The sequence below is a fragment of the Schistocerca americana genome, chromosome X (genome assembly GCF_021461395.2).
Source record: "Schistocerca americana isolate TAMUIC-IGC-003095 chromosome X, iqSchAmer2.1, whole genome shotgun sequence".
NCBI classification, from domain to species: Eukaryota; Metazoa; Arthropoda; class Insecta; order Orthoptera; family Acrididae; genus Schistocerca; species Schistocerca americana.
In genome coordinates this window covers 731,747,860-731,769,391 of record NC_060130.1, presented here as the reverse complement: position 1 = coordinate 731,769,391, position 21,532 = coordinate 731,747,860, and the positions used below count along the sequence as shown (strand labels likewise).

Sequence of the window (21,532 nt, the reverse complement as noted above, 5' to 3'; positions counted from 1 at the left end):
TCGCCCGGCCACCCGACTGTCTTTTAGTATCCACCGAAAGTAATTTCAGTTTTTAAATTACATTTTCTTCTTGTTAGTTCTTTTCACATTGAAATGGTGGGAAATGAGGAAAAGTAAGAGGGAAATAAAATGAAGAGTGCATGAGAATGCCTGTGAGCAATGACCGTAAGGGACCCAGAAGAAGAGATTACAACAATTAGAAAAGGAAAAGATCGACAGCACAGAGAAGAGATTAAAAACAGAAAAAAATTGAGTCTGAAAGAGAGTTGAAGGAAACTGAACTTAAGTCAGGTGTCCCAAAACAAAATAAACACGCATAAGGCGGTCACAGCACGCCAATTACAAAGCAGGGAAGAAAACTGAAACGTACAGGAAATAATGGGCCAGTAGAAGAGACTGAGCAGTGGATTATGTGTTTAGTGCACCACGTGTACTCGTAAGGGCTGGGAACATGTTGGATGTGTGAATCAGAAGTATATCTTGTATTTCATTTGCGATCTCTGTAAAATTGTGAGTAAAATATTGGGGCCTGAGCTGAAATAGTAACAATAAGTACCCTTGCTTATGTGTTCCCTTACTATTCAGTAAGTATCAGCGCAGTGTTTGATTAACAACCAATATTATCATAGAAAAGACAATGGCCAATACTGCAAGCCACTTTCGAAAAGCGTTGTAATTACAGTCCTTTCACTTTCGATGTAATCAGGTAACATAAACAAAAAACATTACACTTGAGGTAAGAGAATAGTATGTTAATATTAGTCTCGCCGGGGTGGCCGAGCGGTTCTAGGCGCTACAGTCTGGAACCGCGTGACCGCTACGGTCGCAGGTTCGAATCCTGCCACGGGCATGGATATGTGTGATGTCCTTAGGTTAGTTAGGTTTAAGCAGTTCTAAGTTCTAGGGGACTGATGACCTCAGAAGTTAAGTCCCATAGTGCTCAGAGTCTTTTGAACCTTTTTTTTTTATTAACATTCTGATTAACAACCACAGCCACACAGTAAAGTCGAAAAAGTTAACGTGGCCGATGCTGAACGACTCTCCCCCATCCACATTCAGTTTCTAGAAGGTTTGCCGCTTCTAGGGAAATGGAAATGAGCGTTTGGCGTCATTGGCCGGGAGGCCCCTTAGGGGGCAGGTCCGGCCGCCTTGGTGCAGGTGTTATTATAGTCGACGCCACATTGGGCGACCTGCGCGCCGGATGGGGATGAAATGATGATGAAGACAACAGAACACCCAGTCCCTGAGCGGAGAAAATCCCCGACCCAGCCGGAAATCGAACACGGGCCCCTTAGGACGGCAGTCCGCCACGCTGACCATTTCTTTTTAATGTTTCATCACATTTTGTTCGTTACTGTTCGTTCCATTGGTTCGAGGTTGACGTCCTATGATACCAATTCAGGTTCGTCGTTGATCCATTTACTCAGTTTTTTATTACAGAGAGCGACTAACCCTCTGACCAAATACGCTGAGCTACCGTGCCGGCACCATTCAGCTATCGAGGCAGACATTTGTAGGGGAATCTTGTAAGAAGTTGAAAGCATAAGCGAAGAAAGCAGTAGAAATAAGGTAGCGCCCAATACGTATGCAACACACGTAACGGTTACGATCTTAACGGACCAAAACTACTAGGCAAACTACTGTAGCCTACGCTTAGTTACGATTGCCTTCGGTAGTTGTACCAGTCCACTCTGTGCAGTAGGTAGCAAAATTTTCTTCGTAATTCCTACAGGAGCGACAGGTAGGAGGTTATGGTATATTCCCCGATTTTGCGCTTAATACTGGTTGTTGGAACTTTGTAAGCAGTCTTTCGTGGGATAGTTGGCACCTTTCTCGGAGTCTCTCCAACATCACATTTTGCAACATCTCCATGGCGCTCTTCTATGGGTCAAACAAACGTGTGACCATCCTTTTTACCCTTCTTTGTACATTTGCAATAATCCCTGTTGGACCTGTTTCGTGTGGTTCCCACACATATGAGCAATATTCCGGGCGGGTCGCACGAGCGGCTTATAAGCAACCTCCCTTGTAAGCTGACTACATTTTGTCAGCAACCTACCGATGAACCGAAGTCTGCCATGCACCACTTGAGCCTATGCAACAATTCGACTTCCCATCCCTAGAAATACTTACGACCTGCCGATGTATGCAATATTCTTAAATGTTATTAAGACTGACTGGATACGTCTACAGCTTTTTTCGGATCATTACAGATAGTTGCATCATATGTGAATGTCTTCTGCATTTCTACATCTACATCAATACTCCGCAAGTCACCTGACGATGCGTGGCGGAGGGTACATGTGGTACGTCTAACTGGTCCTCCCTTCCCTGTTTCTCTCGCGAGTGGCGCGTGGGAAGAAAGACTGAGGGTAAGCCTGTGTACAGGGTGTCGCACGAAATGTGTTACCAATTGTTTCTTTCACAATTTACGACGCACGTTAGATATCTCGCTGGAATCTCTACAGCAGTACCAGCAGAGCTTGGAAAAACTAATGAGTTACGAAATGACGTATAATTCACGATACTGCCGCTAGGAGACTAGTAAGCAGCAATGGCTGACAATGGAAGACTGACGACACAGCAACGATCGGCAATTGTGTTACTTTTTCATGAAACGAAAAGCCTTGTTGTGACTCAGAGGCGTTTTCGACAACAGTTTAACACACGATGGGTCCCTTGCAAGAAGACCATCCACAGGTTGTACGATAAATTTGTACAGGAAGGATCAGTATTGGAAGCGAAGCTACCTCAGCCTAAGCCTGTTTGTTCACCGGAGAATACTGAAGTGGTACGAGTTGCTGTACAGAGAAGTCCCGGGAAATCGTGTAGAAAGGCAGCAGTGCAACTGGTAATATCCAGACGCTCCGTTCAACGCATTCTTAAAAGTGACCTCCATATGTACTCATACGAGATGACCTGTGCACAGACGCTCACTGAAGAACACAAGCAGCAGAGACTACTGTTTCCTCAGTGGGCGGAGGATTGGGAAGAAACTCTCAACAACGTTTGTTTTTCAGACGAGGCGCATTTTCATTTAGACGGTGTGGTTAACAAACAAAATGTACGCTTTTGGGCCACTGAAGCCCCACAAGTGCTTCATGAACGACAACATTATGCTCCGAGGATTACAGCGTGGGCAGCAATTTCCAGTCACGGACTTATTGGGTCCTTTTTCTTCGAAGAAACTGTGAACAGCGAGCGTTATTTGAGCATGCTTCGCAATATCTTCATTCCACAGCTTCTTGCTACTGCCTTGCCCTTCAGCACGCAATGGTTCATGCAAGATGGAGCAAGTCCACATACTGCAAACACTGTGTTGGAGTTTTTACACGAGCATTTCGACATGTGGATCGTTTCACTCAGGTTTACAGGTCGCTTCAATGACGGACAAAATTGCCCCCCCCCCCTCCCAATAGTCCAGACCTCAATCCATGTGACTTTTTTCTTTGGGGGTGCCTAAAGGAAAAAAAATTTCCCGAAATGTCCACGTGATTTAATGGAGCTCAGAAGACTTATTCTTCAAGCTTGCAGTGAAATTACGGAAGACATGTGCCGTAGGGTAATCACTAACTTCAGTGTTCGTTTGAAGGAAGTTAGGAAACGAAATGGTGGACATATTCAGCATGTGCTGAGTTAGAACAAATCTCCATGGACGGCTCTTCATTGTAGTATATGTTCCTTTCAGATTGAATTGACAGTAAAGTTTACATTCAAAAACAAAATGGTAACACATTTCGTGCGCCACCCTGTATTTCTCGAATTTTTTCATCGTGATCATTTCGCGAGATGTATGTGGGAATTAGTAATATGTGGTCCGACTCTTCCCGAAAAGTGCTCTCTCAAAATTGCAATATTAAACCACTCCGTCATGCACAACGCATCCCTCGTAGCGTCTGCCACGGGAGTTCACTGACCATCTCTGTAACGCTCTCCCAGCAGCTAAACGATCCCGTGCCAAAATGTGCCGCTCTTCGTTGGATCTTTTCTATCTCTTCTATCAGTTTTACCTCCTAAGGCGACCAAACTGATGAACAATACTAAAAAATCGGTCGAACAAGCACGTTGTAAGCCACTTCTTCGTAGATGAGTTACATTTCTTAAGATTCTTCCTGCAAATCTGCTTTTTCTAATGATTGTTTTTTGTGGTCATTCCACTTAAGGTCGCTCTGGATGGTTATACCTAGATATTTTACGATACATACTGCTTCCAGCAATTTCTCATCAATAGAGTAGTTTTACAGTGGAGGATTTCTTTTCCTGTGGATGCGCAGCATGATACATTAATTTACGTTTAGGGTCAACTGCCGGAGAGTGCACCAGTCATCTATCTTTTGTAGATCAATTTGCAAATTGATACTGTCCTCTCGAGCTGCTACTTTCTTATAGATAACCAATCATCTGCAAACAGTCTTAAAGAGTTTCCGACGCTTTCTGTTAGATCATTTAAAGAGTAACGGTCCTATCACATTTCCTTGAGGTACTCTGTAAATTATCCTTTCATCTGTCCATTTTGTACCGTTAAGAGCGATGTGTGGAATTCTATCTGCAGGTAGTCTTGAATCTAGTCACAAATCTGATTCGATACTCTGTAAGCTCTCATTTTTCTTTTTTCTTTTTCACTAGATGGCAGTGCGGAACGGCGTCAAATGACTTCCTGAAGTCAAGGAACACGACATCAAACTGAGAGCAGTTGCCTACGACGCTATGAATCTCATGGAGGAACAAAGCTAGCTGACTTTTGCAAAATCTCAGTTTGTGGAATCCAAGTTGATTTTCATAGAGGAAATTTTCGTTCTCGAAAAACGTCATAATTTTTTAGTATTAAACACATTCCATAATTCTACAGTAGACTAACTTCAACGGTATAGGCCTATAATTATGTGCATCTGTGCTACGACCCTTCTTGAAAACAGGAATGACCTGCGCTTCTCTCCAGTCGCTGGTAACCCTTAGTTGCTCCAGGCTACCATTGATATTATCGGCCATGTCATTATACGAACAGAAAGGAGGTTAAAACAGTTCGCTGGGGCACACCAAAAGTTACTCCATCTAAGATAGCATGAACGTATTTTCGTTAGTATCCGTTGGTGTGGTACGGAGTCATAGTTTTCAGACGACAAGAAATAATACATCCATCTGACTGCGTTGATCCATGTCTTTCAAAATCTGGTGCGAGAAGAGCGCCAATTGGATTTTGCACAATTAGTGTTTGTGGAGTTCATACTGATTGTCTCGAATCCTGGCAGAAAATCCAGAGAGATTCTTGTCGTATGTAAAATAAGCTAGTGGAAAGACACAATTAATACCTTCTCTGTGCGACAGCAATGGAAATACTATCTATGACAAAGCTTCTAAAGCAAAGTTACTAAACACAGACTTTCGAAATTCCTTCACCAAAGAAGGCGAGGTAAATATTGTAGAATTCGAATCGAAAACAGCTGCCAACATAATTAACTTCGAAGTAAATTTTCTCGGAGTAGTGAAGCAACTTAAATCACATAATAAAATCAAGTCTTCCGGTCCAGAACGTACACCAGTTAGGTTCCTTTCAGATTATTGCTGGTGTAATAGTACCATACTTAACAATCAAAAGTAACTGCTCGCTCGACAAAAGATCCGTACCCCAAAGACTGGAAAGTTGCACATGTCATTCAAGAAAGGCAATAGGAGTAGTCCATTAAATTACTGGCCTATATCATTAACGCCAATATGCAGCAGGATTCTGGAACATCTATCTTGTTCGAATGTTATGAATTACCTCGAAAAGAATGGTCTATTGGCACACAGTCGGATTTAGAAAATATCGATCTTGTGAAACACCTTTTGAAACCGTGCCTCACATGCGGCTTGTAATCAAATTGCGTGCTTATGGAATATCGTCTCAGTTATGCGACTGGATTCGTGATTTTCTGACAGAAAGTTCGCAGTGCTTAGTAAGTGAAGGAAAGTCATTGAGTAGTGTTATAAGTCCTCTGCTGCTTCTTATTTTTTATAAACGGATTAGGAGACAATCTGAGCAGCCGTCTTAAGTGTTCTGCAGGCGATGCTGTCGTTTATCGTCTATTAAAGTCATCAGAAGATCAATACCAATTGCAAAACGATTTACGTAAGATATCTATGTGGTGCGAAAATTGGCAATCGACCTTAAATAATGAAAAGTGTGAGGTCATCCACATGAGTGCTAAAAGGAATTAGTTAGACTTCGGTTACACGATAAATCAATCAAATCTAAAGGCCGTAAATTCAACTAGATATCTAGCAATTACAATTAAAATAAATTTAAATTGGAAAGAACACATAGAAACTGCTGTGGGGATGGCGATCCAAAACTGTGTTTTATTGGTAGAACACTTAGAAGATGCAACAGATTTACTAAAGAGACAGCCTACATTTCGTTTCTTCGTCCTCTTTTGGAGAGTGCTGCGCTACTTGGTAGCCTTACCAGATAGGATTAACGGAGTAGGTCTAGAAAGTTCAACGAAGGGTAGCACGTTTTGTATTATCGAGAAAATGGGGAGAGAGTGTCAGGGATGTGATATAGGATTTGGGGTTGGAAATCATTAAAACGAAGGCGTTTTTCGTTGCGGCGGGATCTTCTCGCGAAATTTCAATCACCAAACTTCTCCTCCAAACGCCAAAATATTTTGTTGACTCCGACCTACATAGGGGAAAATGATTATCATAATAAATTAAGGGAAATCAGAGCTGCACTTAAAGCTATACGTGTTCTTTTTTTTCCGATCGCTGCTCGAGAGTGGAACAATAGAGAATTAGTGTGAAGGTGGTTCGATGAACATTCTACCAGGCACTTAAGTGTGATTTGCAGAGTACCCATGTAGATGTGAATGTAGGAGGTCATTACGTTCTAGATACCTCACTTTGTTTAAGATCAGAACATCTTGCACGATTCTACAACAGATCGATGCCAATGATATTGTGGATTACTACTGCTACACTTCTTGTGGGCGTTGAAATCCATGTCCTCCGGAGTCAGGCAGCTATTTCTTTACATCGCAGTAGTCTCTAACACGAAGCCTAACACAGATGAAGCACATGAGGCTCCCTGTCTTGCCTTGCCTTAGAAAAATTCGTACATGGTGTGTCTCGTATGCTATTGACCAGTTGTTTTTAGTTCTGCCAATAAACTGTTTGCTTAAACATACGTCATGTTTCTAATCTACGCTAGTTTATAAAGCACTGCTTTTCACTTAGGTCTTTCCCCAGATCAACACACACTGACACGAGCGCATATTCATAAACAGCCTCCAGTTGTTTTGTGTCTCCATATGTGATCACCACCGCTTTAAAACGCCTGAGCTCCCATAATTCTTCCGAGCCTCCATGACCTGATACCCCACTCATGTTTTGAAAAACATTTTGTATATAAGGGTAATGATATTCTGGCAACCTCAGAGGCTATAAAATGAAATCAAATAGAAGAGTAGCTTTCTGCTTAGGTTCCTAATTAGTCCCTAAGTTGTCGTCAGGATCTTGTACACTCTACAGTAGATAATGTAAATTCCGGTAAATATTTGTGCAGACATTTTCATGTCTTTTGCTATCTTATAGCGTACAGCATGACTAGGAAGAGGTTGGATGTCGTCTCGTACAGTTAAAGACACCATTAGTGAACAATAACATACGTCTGTAAAATCGTCGAACTATAATGTTTTTACACATGTTAGTATATTTCTACACGGGATTATTTAACTATCGAGATTTTCTACAGCCATTACCTATGCTGACTTTTATCCATATTCTGCTGACAAATTTGATCAAAAACTCTTTTCAGTTTCTCTTTTTCCTTGCTAATCCCTTTTGTTTCTTTCTTCTACTTTTTAAATACATATTTCATGTATCGTCTTGGAGTTCGTTCGTCATAGTGCTTATATAAAAATAAATATGGCTTGTGTTTTGCTGCAACCATGGAACATTCAGAATTTAAGCAAAATATCAAATTTTTAATGCTTACAATTCGGTATTGCAACGTGAATATATTACTTATGATTCGCTACGTAATATGACAGAATTACAGTGTTATACTTCACTGCTCGTTACAGGTACCTATTTCGGCCAATAAGGTTCCTGAATTTTAGAATTATTGTTCTGTGCCATTATTTTGTGTTCTAGAACTCCCATTAATGGATAATAAACACATCCAGTTAAGTGTCTGACACCTTTCGGTTTGCCTGACCTATAAAAACCTAAAGATCTTACCGTAAGTAGATCGCCAATATTTACTAGTAGAGCTCTTGCGTCTTTGTTGCAAACTCATTACGAATTACATATTATGCAACGTTTACTATACTTGCCCCCCATGAAGTATGGGCCTTGCTGAGATTGGGTAGTTTGTGTGCTTCAGCGCTACAGATAGTCATACCGTAGGTGCAACAACAGCGGCGGGGTGTCTGTTGAGAGGCCAGACAAACATGTAGTTCCTGAAAAGGGGCAGCAGCTTTTACATTCGTTGCAAGAGCAACAGTCTGGATATTAACAGATCTGGCCTTGTAACATTAGCCAGCATGGGCTTGTGTGCTGGTTCTGAAAGCAAGGGGAAACTACAGCTTTAAGTTTTCCCGACGGCATGTAGCTCAACTGTATGGTTAAATTATGATGGTATCATCTTGGTTAAATAAATATTCCGGAGGTAAAACAGTCTCGCTTTCGGATTTCAGGAGGATATCGCAATCATGAAAAGAAGGCTGACATTCTACGGGTCTAGGCGTGGAATGTTAGATCCCTTAATCACGTAGGCAAGTTAGAAAATTTAAAAAGGAAAATTGATAGACTGATGTGAGACAGACAATAGCGGAAATTAGTGAAGTCCAGGGGCAGGAAGGAAACGACTTCTGGTCAGGTGAGTAGAGAGTTATAAATGCAAAAAGAAATAAAGGTAATTCAAGAGTGGGTCTAAAAACGAATAAGGAAACAGAAATGTGGGTAAGCTACTACGAACAGGACAGTCAAGACAGAAATGAAGCCAACGTCCAGCACAGCAGTAAAAGTGTATATGTCAATTAGCTCGGCAGATAATGAAGAGATTGAAAGAATCTATGATGAGATAAAAGAAATTATTCAGATAGTTAAGGAAGAGGAAAATTTAATTTTGATGGGGGGGGGGGGGGTGGACTGCGACAGTAGGAAAAGAAAGAGAAGGGAAAATAAATATCGACTGGGGGAAAGGAATGAAAGAGGAACGATCTGGTCGAAGGTTGCACAGAGCATAATTTAACCATTGATAATACTTGGTATAAGACACGCGTAATAAGGCTGTATCAATGGAAGAGACACTGCAGGGTTCCAAATTGATTATATAACGGCAAGAAAGAGATTTCGCAACCAGATTTTAAACTGTAAATCATTTCCAGGAGAAAACGTAGAGAAAGAGTCAAAGAACTATGACTGACGCCGGAACAACAGGTAACTAACATACCTCGAGATTAGAAAATAGTGCATTGATAATGGCTAGGCACTAGCCGAAATCTGGATTTGCGTAATAAAACCTCAAAAAAAAAAAAAAAAAAAAAAAAAGACGATTGATTGCTGCGCTCTATAATTTATGAATTATATAATTTATCGGTTACAAAATGTAGATTAAAACTGAAGAAATTGCAAAATAGTAGGAAACTATGGGGGGGGGGGGGAGGGGGGGGTAGCATCTGGATAAGTAAAAAGAACCAAATGATGTTGAGAATTTCAAAGGGTGCCATAGGTAACGAGTGACTGAATCTGGGAGAAGGAAAACAGTAGAAGGCGGACGTGTAGGTTTCAGAGAAGAAATAGCGAATCCAGCAGAGGATCAAACAGGTAAAAGGACAAGGTCTAATAGAAGTCCTTGGGTAACACGGGAGATAATGAATTTAATTAATGAAAGGAGAAAATACAAAAAAAAATCCAGCAAATGAAGAAGCAAAGACGAATACAGAAAGTGCAAGATGGCTAACTAGGAATGGCTAGAGGACAAATGCAAGGAAAGTTGAGAGACCTTTTGAGGAAAGAGAAGCAGCCGTGTAAATATCAAGAGCTCGTATGGAAGACCAGTATTACGCAAAGATAGGAAAATTGAAAGGTGGAAGGTATATATAGAGAGGCTTTACAAGAGAAACGAATCTGAATGCAATATTATAGAAAGAGAAGAGGAAGTAAACGAAGATGAGACAGATGATATGATATCGCGGAGAAGATTTGACACAGCTCTGAAAGATTTAAGTCGAAACAATGCCACTTGAGCAAACGACATTCCCTCAGAATATAGAGAACCTTGCAAGAGCCAGCCAACCATGACAGAAACTATTTTACCTGGTGTGCAAGATCTATGAGACAGCCGCAATTCCCTCAGACTTCAAGACGAATGTACTAATTCTAATCTCAAGGAAATGAGGTGCTGGCAAGTGTGAATATTAACGAACTATCACAAAAAGTCATGCCTGCAAAATACTTACACGTATTATTTACAGATGAATAGAAAAACTGGTAGAAACCTACATCGGGGAAGATCAGTTTGTCGGCCGGGGTGGCTGAGCGGTTCTAAGCGCTACAGTCTGGAACCGCGCGACCGCTACGGTCCTGCCTCGGGCATGGATGTGTGTGATGTCCTTAGGTTAGTCAGGTTTAAGTAGTTCTGAGTCTAGGGGACTGACGACCTCAGATGTTAAGTCCCATAGTGCTTAGAGCCATGTGAACTATTTTTTAGTTGCACATCTATACGCCCGTACACTTCCTCATCTCCACAGCTGTCGTCACCCCTATCATCTGTGGCCTGTGGTGCACCACACTTTCCTCGGCGCCGGTTTTGAATAGTTCCATTTTGTCACACACACTATACTTTAACCACAGCGGCATATGAACAGTTAACAAACTTAGCCATTTCCGAAATGCTTCCACCCCTGGTCCACAAGCCAATGATCATGCCCTTTTGGACGTCAGATAAATCGCTCCGTTTCCGCCCTACTACAACGACTGCACAGATTGCATAATTTTCCGCGTGCCTTCCCCCCCCCCTCCCCCCCCCCCCCTACACACACACCGGACTGCTTTATATACCCTCCACTTCTACTGCTGCTATTTGCCATGTATGAGTGGTTATTATACGTTAACGTTGAATGCAGGCGTTGGTTACAATAACACGGCTGCACAGTGTGGGTATGGAACTGGCTCAAATGGTTCAAATGGCTCTGAGCACTATGGGACTTAACTTCTGAGATCATCAGTCCCCTAGAACTTAGAACTAATTAAACCTAAATAACCTAAGAACATCACACACATCCATGCCCGAGGCAGGATTCGAACCTGCGACCGTAGCGGTCGCGCGGTTGCAGACTGTAGCGCCTAGAACCGCTCAGCCATCTCGGCCGGCGGTATGGATCTGAGACGCTGAAAGTAACTGATAAGTTTTGCTATTTGGACAGAAAAATAACTAACGACGGCGGAAGTAAATAGAATATAAAAGTTAGGCAGACAAGAAAATGAAAATTTTTCTTAATTTTATTGTTAGCAAGTGATGTAGCATTATACGACAGTAAAATGTGGATGATACCACAGTGAAGAAGAGAACAGAAAATTTTGAAATGCGATGTTACAGAAGTATTCCGAAGATTTGATGGAACCCTGCTAACTGATGGAAGAGGTACTGGACTGAGTCGGAGAGAGAGAGGAAAGAAGGGATAAGCATCAACGAATAGTTAACTTGATAATGGAGGAAAGAATGAAATGGGGGCAGTGATAAAAAAAAATGCAGTGGGACACCATGGCTTGAATACAATAAGGCGGTTCCGATGGCTATAAGATGCAGCATCTATGCAGATTTGAACAGTTTTGCACTAACGCAGAGAGCTGCATCAAAAGAATCCTCGTACTGACAGCACCATAAGAACAACAGGGGAGCTCAAATTGGTTCCATATTCTAGATTTCCAATCTTTTGTTACTGTACCCCACAAGCGACTTCTGATCAAACTGGGTGCCTGTGGAACGCCGTCTAACTTCAGCGACTAGATTCGTGATTTCCTGCCAGAAAGGTCACAGTTCGTAGTAAAGGACAGTAAAACGGAAGTGATACCTGGCGTTCCCCAAGCAAGTGTTACAGACCTTCTGCTGTCATCGTTCTACACAAACGTTTTAGAGGAGAATCTGATCAGCCCTCTAATATTGTTATCAGATGATTCCGTCATTTACCGTCTTGTAAACTCATGGAAACCAACTGCAAAATTATTTAAATGAAATATCTGTATAGTGAGAAAGGTAGCAGTTGACTCTAAATAATGAAAAGTGTCATGTCGTCCACGTGACTACTACAAGGAATCCGTTACATTTTGCTTACGCGGTAAATTAAACATATCTGATGGCTTTCATTAGAATTATGAACAACTGAAATTGGAATGATTACATTGATAATGTTGTCAGGATGGCAAACCAAAGACTGTGTTTTACTGGCATATCACTGAGAAAATGCAACAAATCCTCACTACGCTTATACGTCCTCTGCTAAAGTGCTGCTGTGTGCTAATAGGATGCTTACCAGATAGAATTGACAGAAGACACGAAAAAGTTCAATGAAGGGCAGCACCATTTGTATTAACGCAAAATAGTGGTGTGAGTCTCATGCTTTTGACATACGAGTTGGGGTGGCAATCATTAAAACAAAGGCGTGATCATTTCACGAAATTTTCACAAAATTTCTCTTCCTAATGCGAAAATACTTTGTTGATGCTCACTTACATAGAGGGAAATGACCATCCTAATAAAATAAGAGAAATCAGAGCTCGCACGGAAAGATTTAAGTGTTCGTGTTGCCCATGAGCTGCTCGAGAGTGAAACCAAAGTGGGACATCGTGAAATTGCTTAGGTGAAGCCTTTTCCAGACACTTACATGTGAATTTTAGAGTATTCATAGAAATTTAGTTGTAGATGTAGTCTTCCAGCTGAATTGTGGCGTTATCCCATTTGATAAACTTCCCTTCGAAGTCATCTTATTTTGCCACGTAGAGGTTTTATTTGAGGTAACGGTTCTGGGAGTCAATCGTAGACATGAATTTCATAAAAATTTAAAATCAAAATTTCTATTTTGTATTAATGTCATATTATCTTGCGTGTCCACCTCTTCTCTTGAAGGGAAGTAAGTGAAACCATGTGGATTAATCAATGGTTCGCTGACAGTCTCTATAGCGATACCTTGTCTTATCGTTTCTATTGCAGATTCGTTCACTCAGGAAATGGGTGATCTACTGTTCCAATGGAAAACTTTAAACCTCGTTGGGAAAGGGAAGAAAAGTATATTAATTCATTTAAAAAAAATTCGTTATTCTAATATGATTTCAATTCGAAATGTTGGGGTATATATAGCCACAATGTCAACAATTTCGTCATGGAAGACGACAGACCACATTTATCTCTTACCAGTACTTCGTTTTCGATTTATGGAAAATAGGAAGTTGATAAAACGGGGTTCATAGAAGGGTCCTTTTTTTCTTATTAAATTTCGTCTACGTAGCCAATCACTTTAATCAGATTGTTTTTGCAGATGTAATCGTTGAATACATATTTCACCACACGCGCAAAAGTCACCATTTCTGTACTTGTTTCAACAACTACTGTGGACAGATGCAGATTAACAGACAATAAACACGCTACCATTGTCGTAATCTGTTTCAAGATGCAGTGACAGTGGTTCTTAACAGAAGTTCTACACGAAATTTAAACGTTGTTTCATATACAAATAGACCATCGAATACTTGGGAAGACAACGAAGCTTAATTGGCACAACATTGAAGTTCCGCTTCTGAGATTATGCTGGGGTGTACATACATACGATTAGGCATATAACTGGAGTGTTAATTCCATCTCATGTCACGGTACAGAAAAATTACTTCGACAGTTTCTTCAAATTAGCCGCCCGCAACCATGGCCGTGATGCATGCGCCTAACTCATGAATGTGCCGCCTCCTTTGAAACAGTGCTGGAACTGACGTTTCCTGAGGCACACATTTCCGGCTGTCGATGTACCACGTGGTTCTTGCGAAGACCGCTGCGGCGCTGCGACCCGAGCCTTGCTCGCCCTGCAGTGGGGTGTACTCTAGCGGCGATGTTGGGAACTTCCGGCATACACGTGCCTACCATGACCTTGGCAATACCAACGCCCACAAAGCTATCTTACCTGTCTCCTAAATCACAAATCAACAATATTAGAAACATCCATACAAGCGTGAAAAATGTTAACAATTCGACTGAATCAATTCCAGTGTCTGTCCTTTCACACACGTCCGTACTAATCACATTTACGAGACCCATTGTCGAAGTATCATGAAGTGTCCGACCGCTCAAGTGAGTAACAGATGTCCACGAGCTTATTTCTGAATAGCCTTGCATAAATTAATGCCAAGAGAATGATAAACATATCTGTCCATACATGCATACTAAATGCTTTCACGTATGCAACAGACACTGAAGCAAACCTGTCTCTTTGTACGTTACAGAAAACACGGTGCGACTAATCCACACAACGACTTTGGCTCCAACGAAAGACATTTGAAGCTTTCTCATTATCTCTCTCTCTCTCTCTCTGTCTGCGAGCCACACGCACGATGTATGTGTGTGTGTGTGTGTGTGTGTGGAGAGAGAGAGAGACAGAGACAGAGAGAGAGAGAGAGAGAGAGAGCTGCGTCCTTGTGTACATGTTTGCTGGTTGTGGGTAAGCCAAACTCCAGGATCGTTCTGTTCGTGTTGCGATCTTCCTGCTTCAGTATGAATCGTCAGAACAGCATAATACCAGAAAGTGTCTGATGCAAGGAGAGTAATATGACATACTATCGACCTCAGGCCTAATAATGTCGAGACGTAAATAAATTTGCCGCTGTCTGTTATTCGCGCAATTAGATGCATGAAAACGAACTTGAAGCTTCCTGGAAGATTAAAACTGTACGCCGGAGTTGGAATCGAACCAGGAACCTTATCTTTTACACGCACTGCTCGCATCAACTGCGCTACACAGACGTGTATGTCAGACCGTAAGTGTCCCGGTCAGGTATACATCAGCCATTAAATTTCAAAACAGCATATATTCCGTTGCATGTGAAATACTGTATTTATTCAGAAACGGAGGAGAAATGCACCGTTGTCGCACGCTAATAATCAGCTTGCAAGATCTCACGTCGTACAAACGCAATGCGCAAATAATTTATATCAATCTCTATTCTAACGACTGTGTGTCACTCACATTCACCTTACTGATGTTTCACCTAAAGTCTGCACAGCACTTTTTTTTCTTTTTTAGTGCCATTCGGTTTGCGCACATTCAGCCATCTCACTGATGGAGACACGATACAGGAGCGCGTTGGAGACGACTGGCCTGTCAGTTACGACAATATGAACGTAAGGATGACACAACACGTCCCCGAGCGGAGAAAATCTGCGACCAGACCGGGAATCGAATCCGGCCCCCAACGGTTAGAAATCTGCCGCACTGTCCCCGCGGCTACCGAGACGGTAAAGTTTCTGTACAAACGACGATATGGGGTTCCCGATCACCAGTACTAGCATTATCAACTTCTATCTCGGACTAGTCTCTCAGAATAATCGCGTTTCGTAGAGCACTCCATAGCCTGGGCGGTCTGTTTTACAGCCGTTTTTCGTCGGCCTGACACTGTAATTTCTTTAGCAAGTCTTTCTTTTCTCCATTCTGTGCACATGTTATAGTCAACCGATTTGCCCACATCTATTTTAGCATTTGATTCACATTAAGTTTTTTCCCATAAGTAGGTACGTCAGATACGATCTAAGAAGACAAATCTTTCATCGTTCCTTACGAAAATCATTCCTGCTATCTGAGTTGGCGGATCGGCTTTACGAAATGATCCATATCACTGAATCATACAGCTATATCAAAATTGTGATCCATTTACTTCTGAATTTGTTTCTTTTTGACGTTTCCTTTTAAGATTTGTATTACCTGTATCGATTTGGAACCTTCTTGAAGTTTCGGCGATGACTCTGTCTTTTTCCGTGTCGTCTTTATGGGATTCAGTCCGAAGGTTGGTTTGATGCAGCGCTCCACGACAGTCTGTCCTACGCAAGCATGACCGTCTCTGCATAGCTATTGCAACATCGCAATATTAACTATTCTTTGACGCCCGAGAATGTTTCCTATCAGTCTACCATTTCTTTCAGTCAAGCTGTGTAACAAAATACTTTACTACTTTACTCCTTGATTTGATTTTATGCCACTTCATTAGTTATCCGATTTACCCACGTAATCTTCAGCATTCTTCTACAGCACTACATTTCAAAAGCTTGTGGTTCTAATGGCTCTGAGCACTATGGGACTTAACATCTGAGGTCATCAGTCCCCTAGACTTAGAACTACTTAAAGCTAACTAACCTAAGGACATCACACACATCGGCCGGACGGTGTGGCCGAGCGGTGCTAGGCGCTTCAGTCTGGAACCGCGCGATCGCTACGGTCGCAAGTTCGAATCCTGCCTCGGGCATGGATGTGTGTGATGTCGTTAGGTTGGTTAGGTTTAAGTAGTTCTAAGTTCTAGGGGATTGATGACCTCAGCTGTTAAGTCCCATAGTGCTCAGAGCCATTTGAATCATCTGAACACCACACAGATGCATATCCAAGGCAGGATTCGAACCTGCAGAGCGGTTCCGGCTTTAAGCGCCTAGAACCGCTCGGCCACAGCGGCTGGCTCAAAAGCTTACGTTCTCTACTTGTCACTGATGATCGTTTTCGCATCGGCCACAGCCATATGACGCATGGATTTTTACTCCGGCGAGAGGACCCACCGATGTGTGGTGCTTGTGGCGTGCAGATCACGGTGCACCACATTTTATTGGACTGCATTTTATTTAGTGACCAGCGGACTGCAGCGGTTTTGCCTGCGGATCTGCAGTCTATTTTAATCAGTGCTCAAACGAATGTGGTTCGTGTTTTAAAGTTCTGTCAATTGTCCCACATTTTTAACAAGATTTTGAGGAGATATTTTTAATGTATCAACGGGGTGGGTGGCTCACACACATTTTTTCGTAAGTGGTCAGCCAGTCTCATTTCCCTGTGCTGTTCTTTTAGCTCTTTTGTGATTTGTTTTCCCTCTGTTTTAATTTCTTGATTAGCTATCTTGCCTCCACATTGGTTTTAATGCATGGGAGAGTGCCTGGGCGATATTCATTGTGTGGTCGTTTCGTGTGCATGCGTGTACGACAGTTTTTGTTCTTATCCACATTCGTTTGTTTTCATCGATGTCAGGGCGCTGATAACCTCGCCGTTTGGCGTCCATAAGTTCCCAAACCACACACACACACCTGTCACTGATGATAGGCGCCCAAGCTAGACTTCTACACCGATGAGTACAAGGCGCATTCAATAAGTAATGCAACACAGTCTTTTTCTTGGCCAATTTCAGTTGAAAAAACATCTGAATTTGTTGTGGAACATCGCGGAATATTCCCGCTTCAGCCCCTACACTTTCATGTAGTTCCGATTGGTGGCGGCGCTATACGTTGCTTTCAAAATATCCTCCGCAACAGAGGTGCGTTGCAAGCAGAGAGCTGTCACTGAGTTTCTATGATGGGAAGCCAGGGTATCACGGATATTCGTAGGTGCTTGCAGAATGTTTACGGTGACATGTCGGTCAACAAAAACACGGTGAGTCGTTGGGCGAGAAGTCTGTCATCATCGCAATAAGGTCTCGCAAACCTGTCCGAGCTCCCGCGTGACGGCTTGCCGAAGAACGACTGCAGCGTGTACGTGTTCGTCGCCACAAAAATGTAAACCAATTTCTCGTTCTCCATGACAACACAAGGCCTCACAGAAGTCTGGACGCCCGGAACTCAAAAAACTTCATTGGAATGTTCTTCCTCATGCAGTCTACAGCCCAGATCTCGCACCTTTCGATTTCCATCTGTTTGGCCCAACGAAGGATGCACTCCACTGGAAGCAGTACGTGGATGATGTAAAGGTTATCGGTGCAGCAAGACGTTGTAAATGACGTCAACCGGTAGTGTGGTACCATGCAGGCATACAGGCCCTCCCAATAAGGTGGGGTAAGGCCGTCGCATTGAATGGAGAGTATGTTAAAATACAGGATCCTGTAGCCATAAGAGTGGGGAATAATATATTGTATTGGAATCCTGCATAAAAACAACCCACTTTTAGAAAAAAATGTGCTGCATTCCTTCGTGAACGCCCCTTGTATTACGACCAGCTGATTAATAACATTTTGGTCCACATTTCGAGCGCAATACAGCAGCGATTCTGCCTGGCACGGTTTCGCCAAGCCCTTCGTACGTTTACGGAGGTATGAGGCAATAGATATCTAGACATAGGTCACGCAAGTACGGTAAATTACGGGCCGATGGTTTGTGGGTGCGGATCTGGTGGTTCCTAGTGGCCCAGATGTGTCCATCGGGTTCAGCTCAGGCAAATCTTGAGAGAAAGACTACCATGCTACTCAGACGTATGTGACACGACCCTGACTTTGTTACACGGACAGCCGGCCGTAGTGGACGAGCGGTTGTAGGCGCTACAGTCTTTAACCGCGCGCCCGCTACGGTCGCAGGTTCGAATCCTGCCTCGAGCATTGATGTGTGTGATGTCCTTAGGATAGTTAAGTTTAAGTAGTTCTAAGTTCTAGGGGACTGATGACCTCAGAAGTTAAGTCCCATAGTGCTCAGAGCCGTTTGAACCATTTTTTGTTACACGGACAGTTATCCTACTGGAAAATGCCGTCGCCGTAGGGGGTGACAAAGCATGAAGTGATGCAGGTGGTCCAGAATAACATTCATGTAGTTCACAGCAAACTTTGTGCCTTCGATTACAACCCCAGGTCCCGCGGAAGCCCAGGTGTATGTTCCCCACAGCCTAATACTGCTCCTACCGGCTTGTGGCAGCGGCGCTGTGCATGTTTCGAGCAGCTGTCTGCCTGAATGACGGCGTATTTGGACACAACTATCAAGTTGATGTAACGTGAAGCTTGATTAATTCGGGGTGACACGTTTTCTTTGACCATGGTCCAATTTAGACGATCCCGTGTCCACTGCAATCATAATTTAAGTCCAACATCTTGTCACCTACTCCTGGTTTCACCGTCCTTTAACAATTTTCCTTAGACACTCGCGAAAATAGCTTGCGAATAGCCGACCAGCTTCGCCGTTTCCGTGAGGCTCATTCCCAAGCGGCAGCCGGCCGTTGTGGCCGAGCGGTTCTAGGCGCTTTGGTCTGGAACCGCGCGACCGCTACGGTCTCAGGTTTGAATCCTGCCTCGGGCATGGATGTGTGTGATGTCCTTAGGTTGGTTAGGTTGAAGTAGTTGTAAGTTCTAGGGAACTGATGACCTCAGATGTTAAGTGCCAAAGTGCTCACAGCCATTTGAACCATTTTTGAACCCAAGCGGCACACCATAAGAATCTGCCCTTTGTCAAAATCCCTTATGTCAGTGAATTTCTCCAATTGCGGCTCGTATACTTCCAAAAAAGGCTTCCTAACACGTAAATTAACATTTGACGTTAGCTTCTTTATTAGAATTTGCTTTGTAAACGATTATCTTGATACTGAAACTCTTCGATTTATACCTTCTTTACTTCTTCCATCGTAATCTATTTTCTTGCCTAAATAGCTCCACTCGTCTCCTACTTTCGGTGTCTCGTTTCCTAATTAGTTCCCATAGAATTACCTCACTTAATTAGCTGCACTCTATTACCCGTGTTTCGTCTTATAGCCCCTTTTCAAGACTCTGTCCACTCCTTTCAAGTCCTCTGTCGTAACTGACGGAAGTACAATGTCATCGGCAAGCATTATATTGATATTTATTCTCCGTAAACTTTAATTCCTGTTCCCATAGTCTCCTTGGCTATTTCATGTATCGACTGAGTAACATGTGGGATAGGTTGCATCCAGTCATACTTCAAACCTGCACGGAGAACCTGAACTCCGCCGACAGAATTTCGGAGCTTGTTCAGGGATATTTACTGAGCATTTCGGCGACAGGTACCCGTGGACTTCGGTGGCTATTTACCGAGTGATTGTATTTCTTTCTATTTCGTAACGCCATTTATCTTTGTATCTGAACAGAACTGAAAAAAGCTCCGAAACGGTGGAAATGCCTACAGTATGCGTTGTGTGTCTTGTTTGTAACCAAATTTGTTCCATTCACTCGCGGTACTACTTACTCATTATATTATTGCACTTGGCCGGCCGGAGTGGCCGAGCGGTTCTAGGCGCTTCAGTCTGGAACCACGCGACCGTTACGGTCGCAGGTTCGAATCCTGCCTCGGGGATGGATGGGTGTGATCTCCTTAGGTTAGTTAGGTTTAAGAAGTTCTAAGTTCTAGGGAACTGATGACCTCAGAAGTTAAGTCCCATAGTGCTCAGAGCAATTTGAACCATTTTTGTTACAGCAAATATGGCGACTAAGGAAAGGCATCGCACTGCCTATTTTTACAGGTTAGTTGTGAATATGTTATCAACCCCGATCACGCGCTAACTTACGATGAGCCGAGCGAAACATCCTCACAATTAGGTGCAATAATATTGCGTCGACCAATTTTTGTTGTAGATGCCCACTTCACACTTTGCTCTCAAGACTGCACTGAAAACTGCTCGGTTCTGCACCTGATTTATTTTTCCGATGGTGTTAGTTGTATGTTGTAAAGTTACACGACCGTATTGTTAAGTTTACTGTGGAAGGGGTGAGCCGACTTTCAATACGTGCGTGGGTTCTCTGAATGCAATGTAAGAGCGCCACAACGGTGCTGTACTGAGCTGTTATATCTGCACATAGTCATTATTCAGTGTTGTGTGTTGTACGTTTTGGTGATCGCATATTACCTGATTTTTTATTGTTGTTAAGTTATTTCACAGAAGTATCTATAATTGGAATCACCGCAGACCACAGCAACATTATAGCAACATACTCAAAAAACACCCTTGAACTGTCTCCGAAATTTTGTCAATAACGTTCGGGTTCACACTGCATACAATTACATTCAGTCGCAACTCGTATTAGATCTACTGCAATTTCTCGATACTTTTATCACTCGGTAACAATGCCATACACTCTTCGAGTTTACTATCAGCGTAAATTGGAGAGGGCGATAACAGAAAAACGGAAGCTTACCTGAACTTTCTCGAGGTAGAGCTCGATCTCCCGGTAAGGATCAGATTCTCGAACGGCTGGGGACGGTGAATCCATTTCTCATCGTCCCTGAAAAAGAGAAAACCATTATTTTTCTCGGTTTGACGTTAATGTAACTCTGGGAAATGTAACAATTTGGACGACAGACATAGCGGGAGTGGTTTAACGACTCCTGGTAAAAGGAGGGGTAGACAGAGTTTAACGTAAGGCTGAAAAATTATCACTCTTTGGGTTGGGCCACAACAGCGAAGAAAAGCGGTGCTGGGGAGATATCCCTGCCTCCACCTGCTGTGAGCTAGGGAAATGGAAAATTTAAGAGCAATTCTGATTTGTGTCATTTCCTATGTTGAAATTCTAACAGCTTTGGTATGTTGCACTTGATGCCATATGCCGGCCGAAGTGG

At 42.7% G+C, this 21,532-nt stretch overlaps 1 protein-coding gene across 1 annotated transcript in view; it reads right to left on the bottom strand.

The window, feature by feature from the left end:
- Window positions 1-21,186, bottom strand: part of LOC124556288 (stAR-related lipid transfer protein 13) — a 667,281-nt gene extending 646,095 nt beyond the window's left edge. The window contains exon 1 of the mRNA XM_047130265.1: window positions 21,112-21,186. Coding sequence (XP_046986221.1) covers window positions 21,112-21,186 — 75 coding nt within the window. The remainder of the gene's footprint in view (window positions 1-21,111) is intronic.
- Window positions 21,187-21,532: the final 346 nt, after the last annotated feature.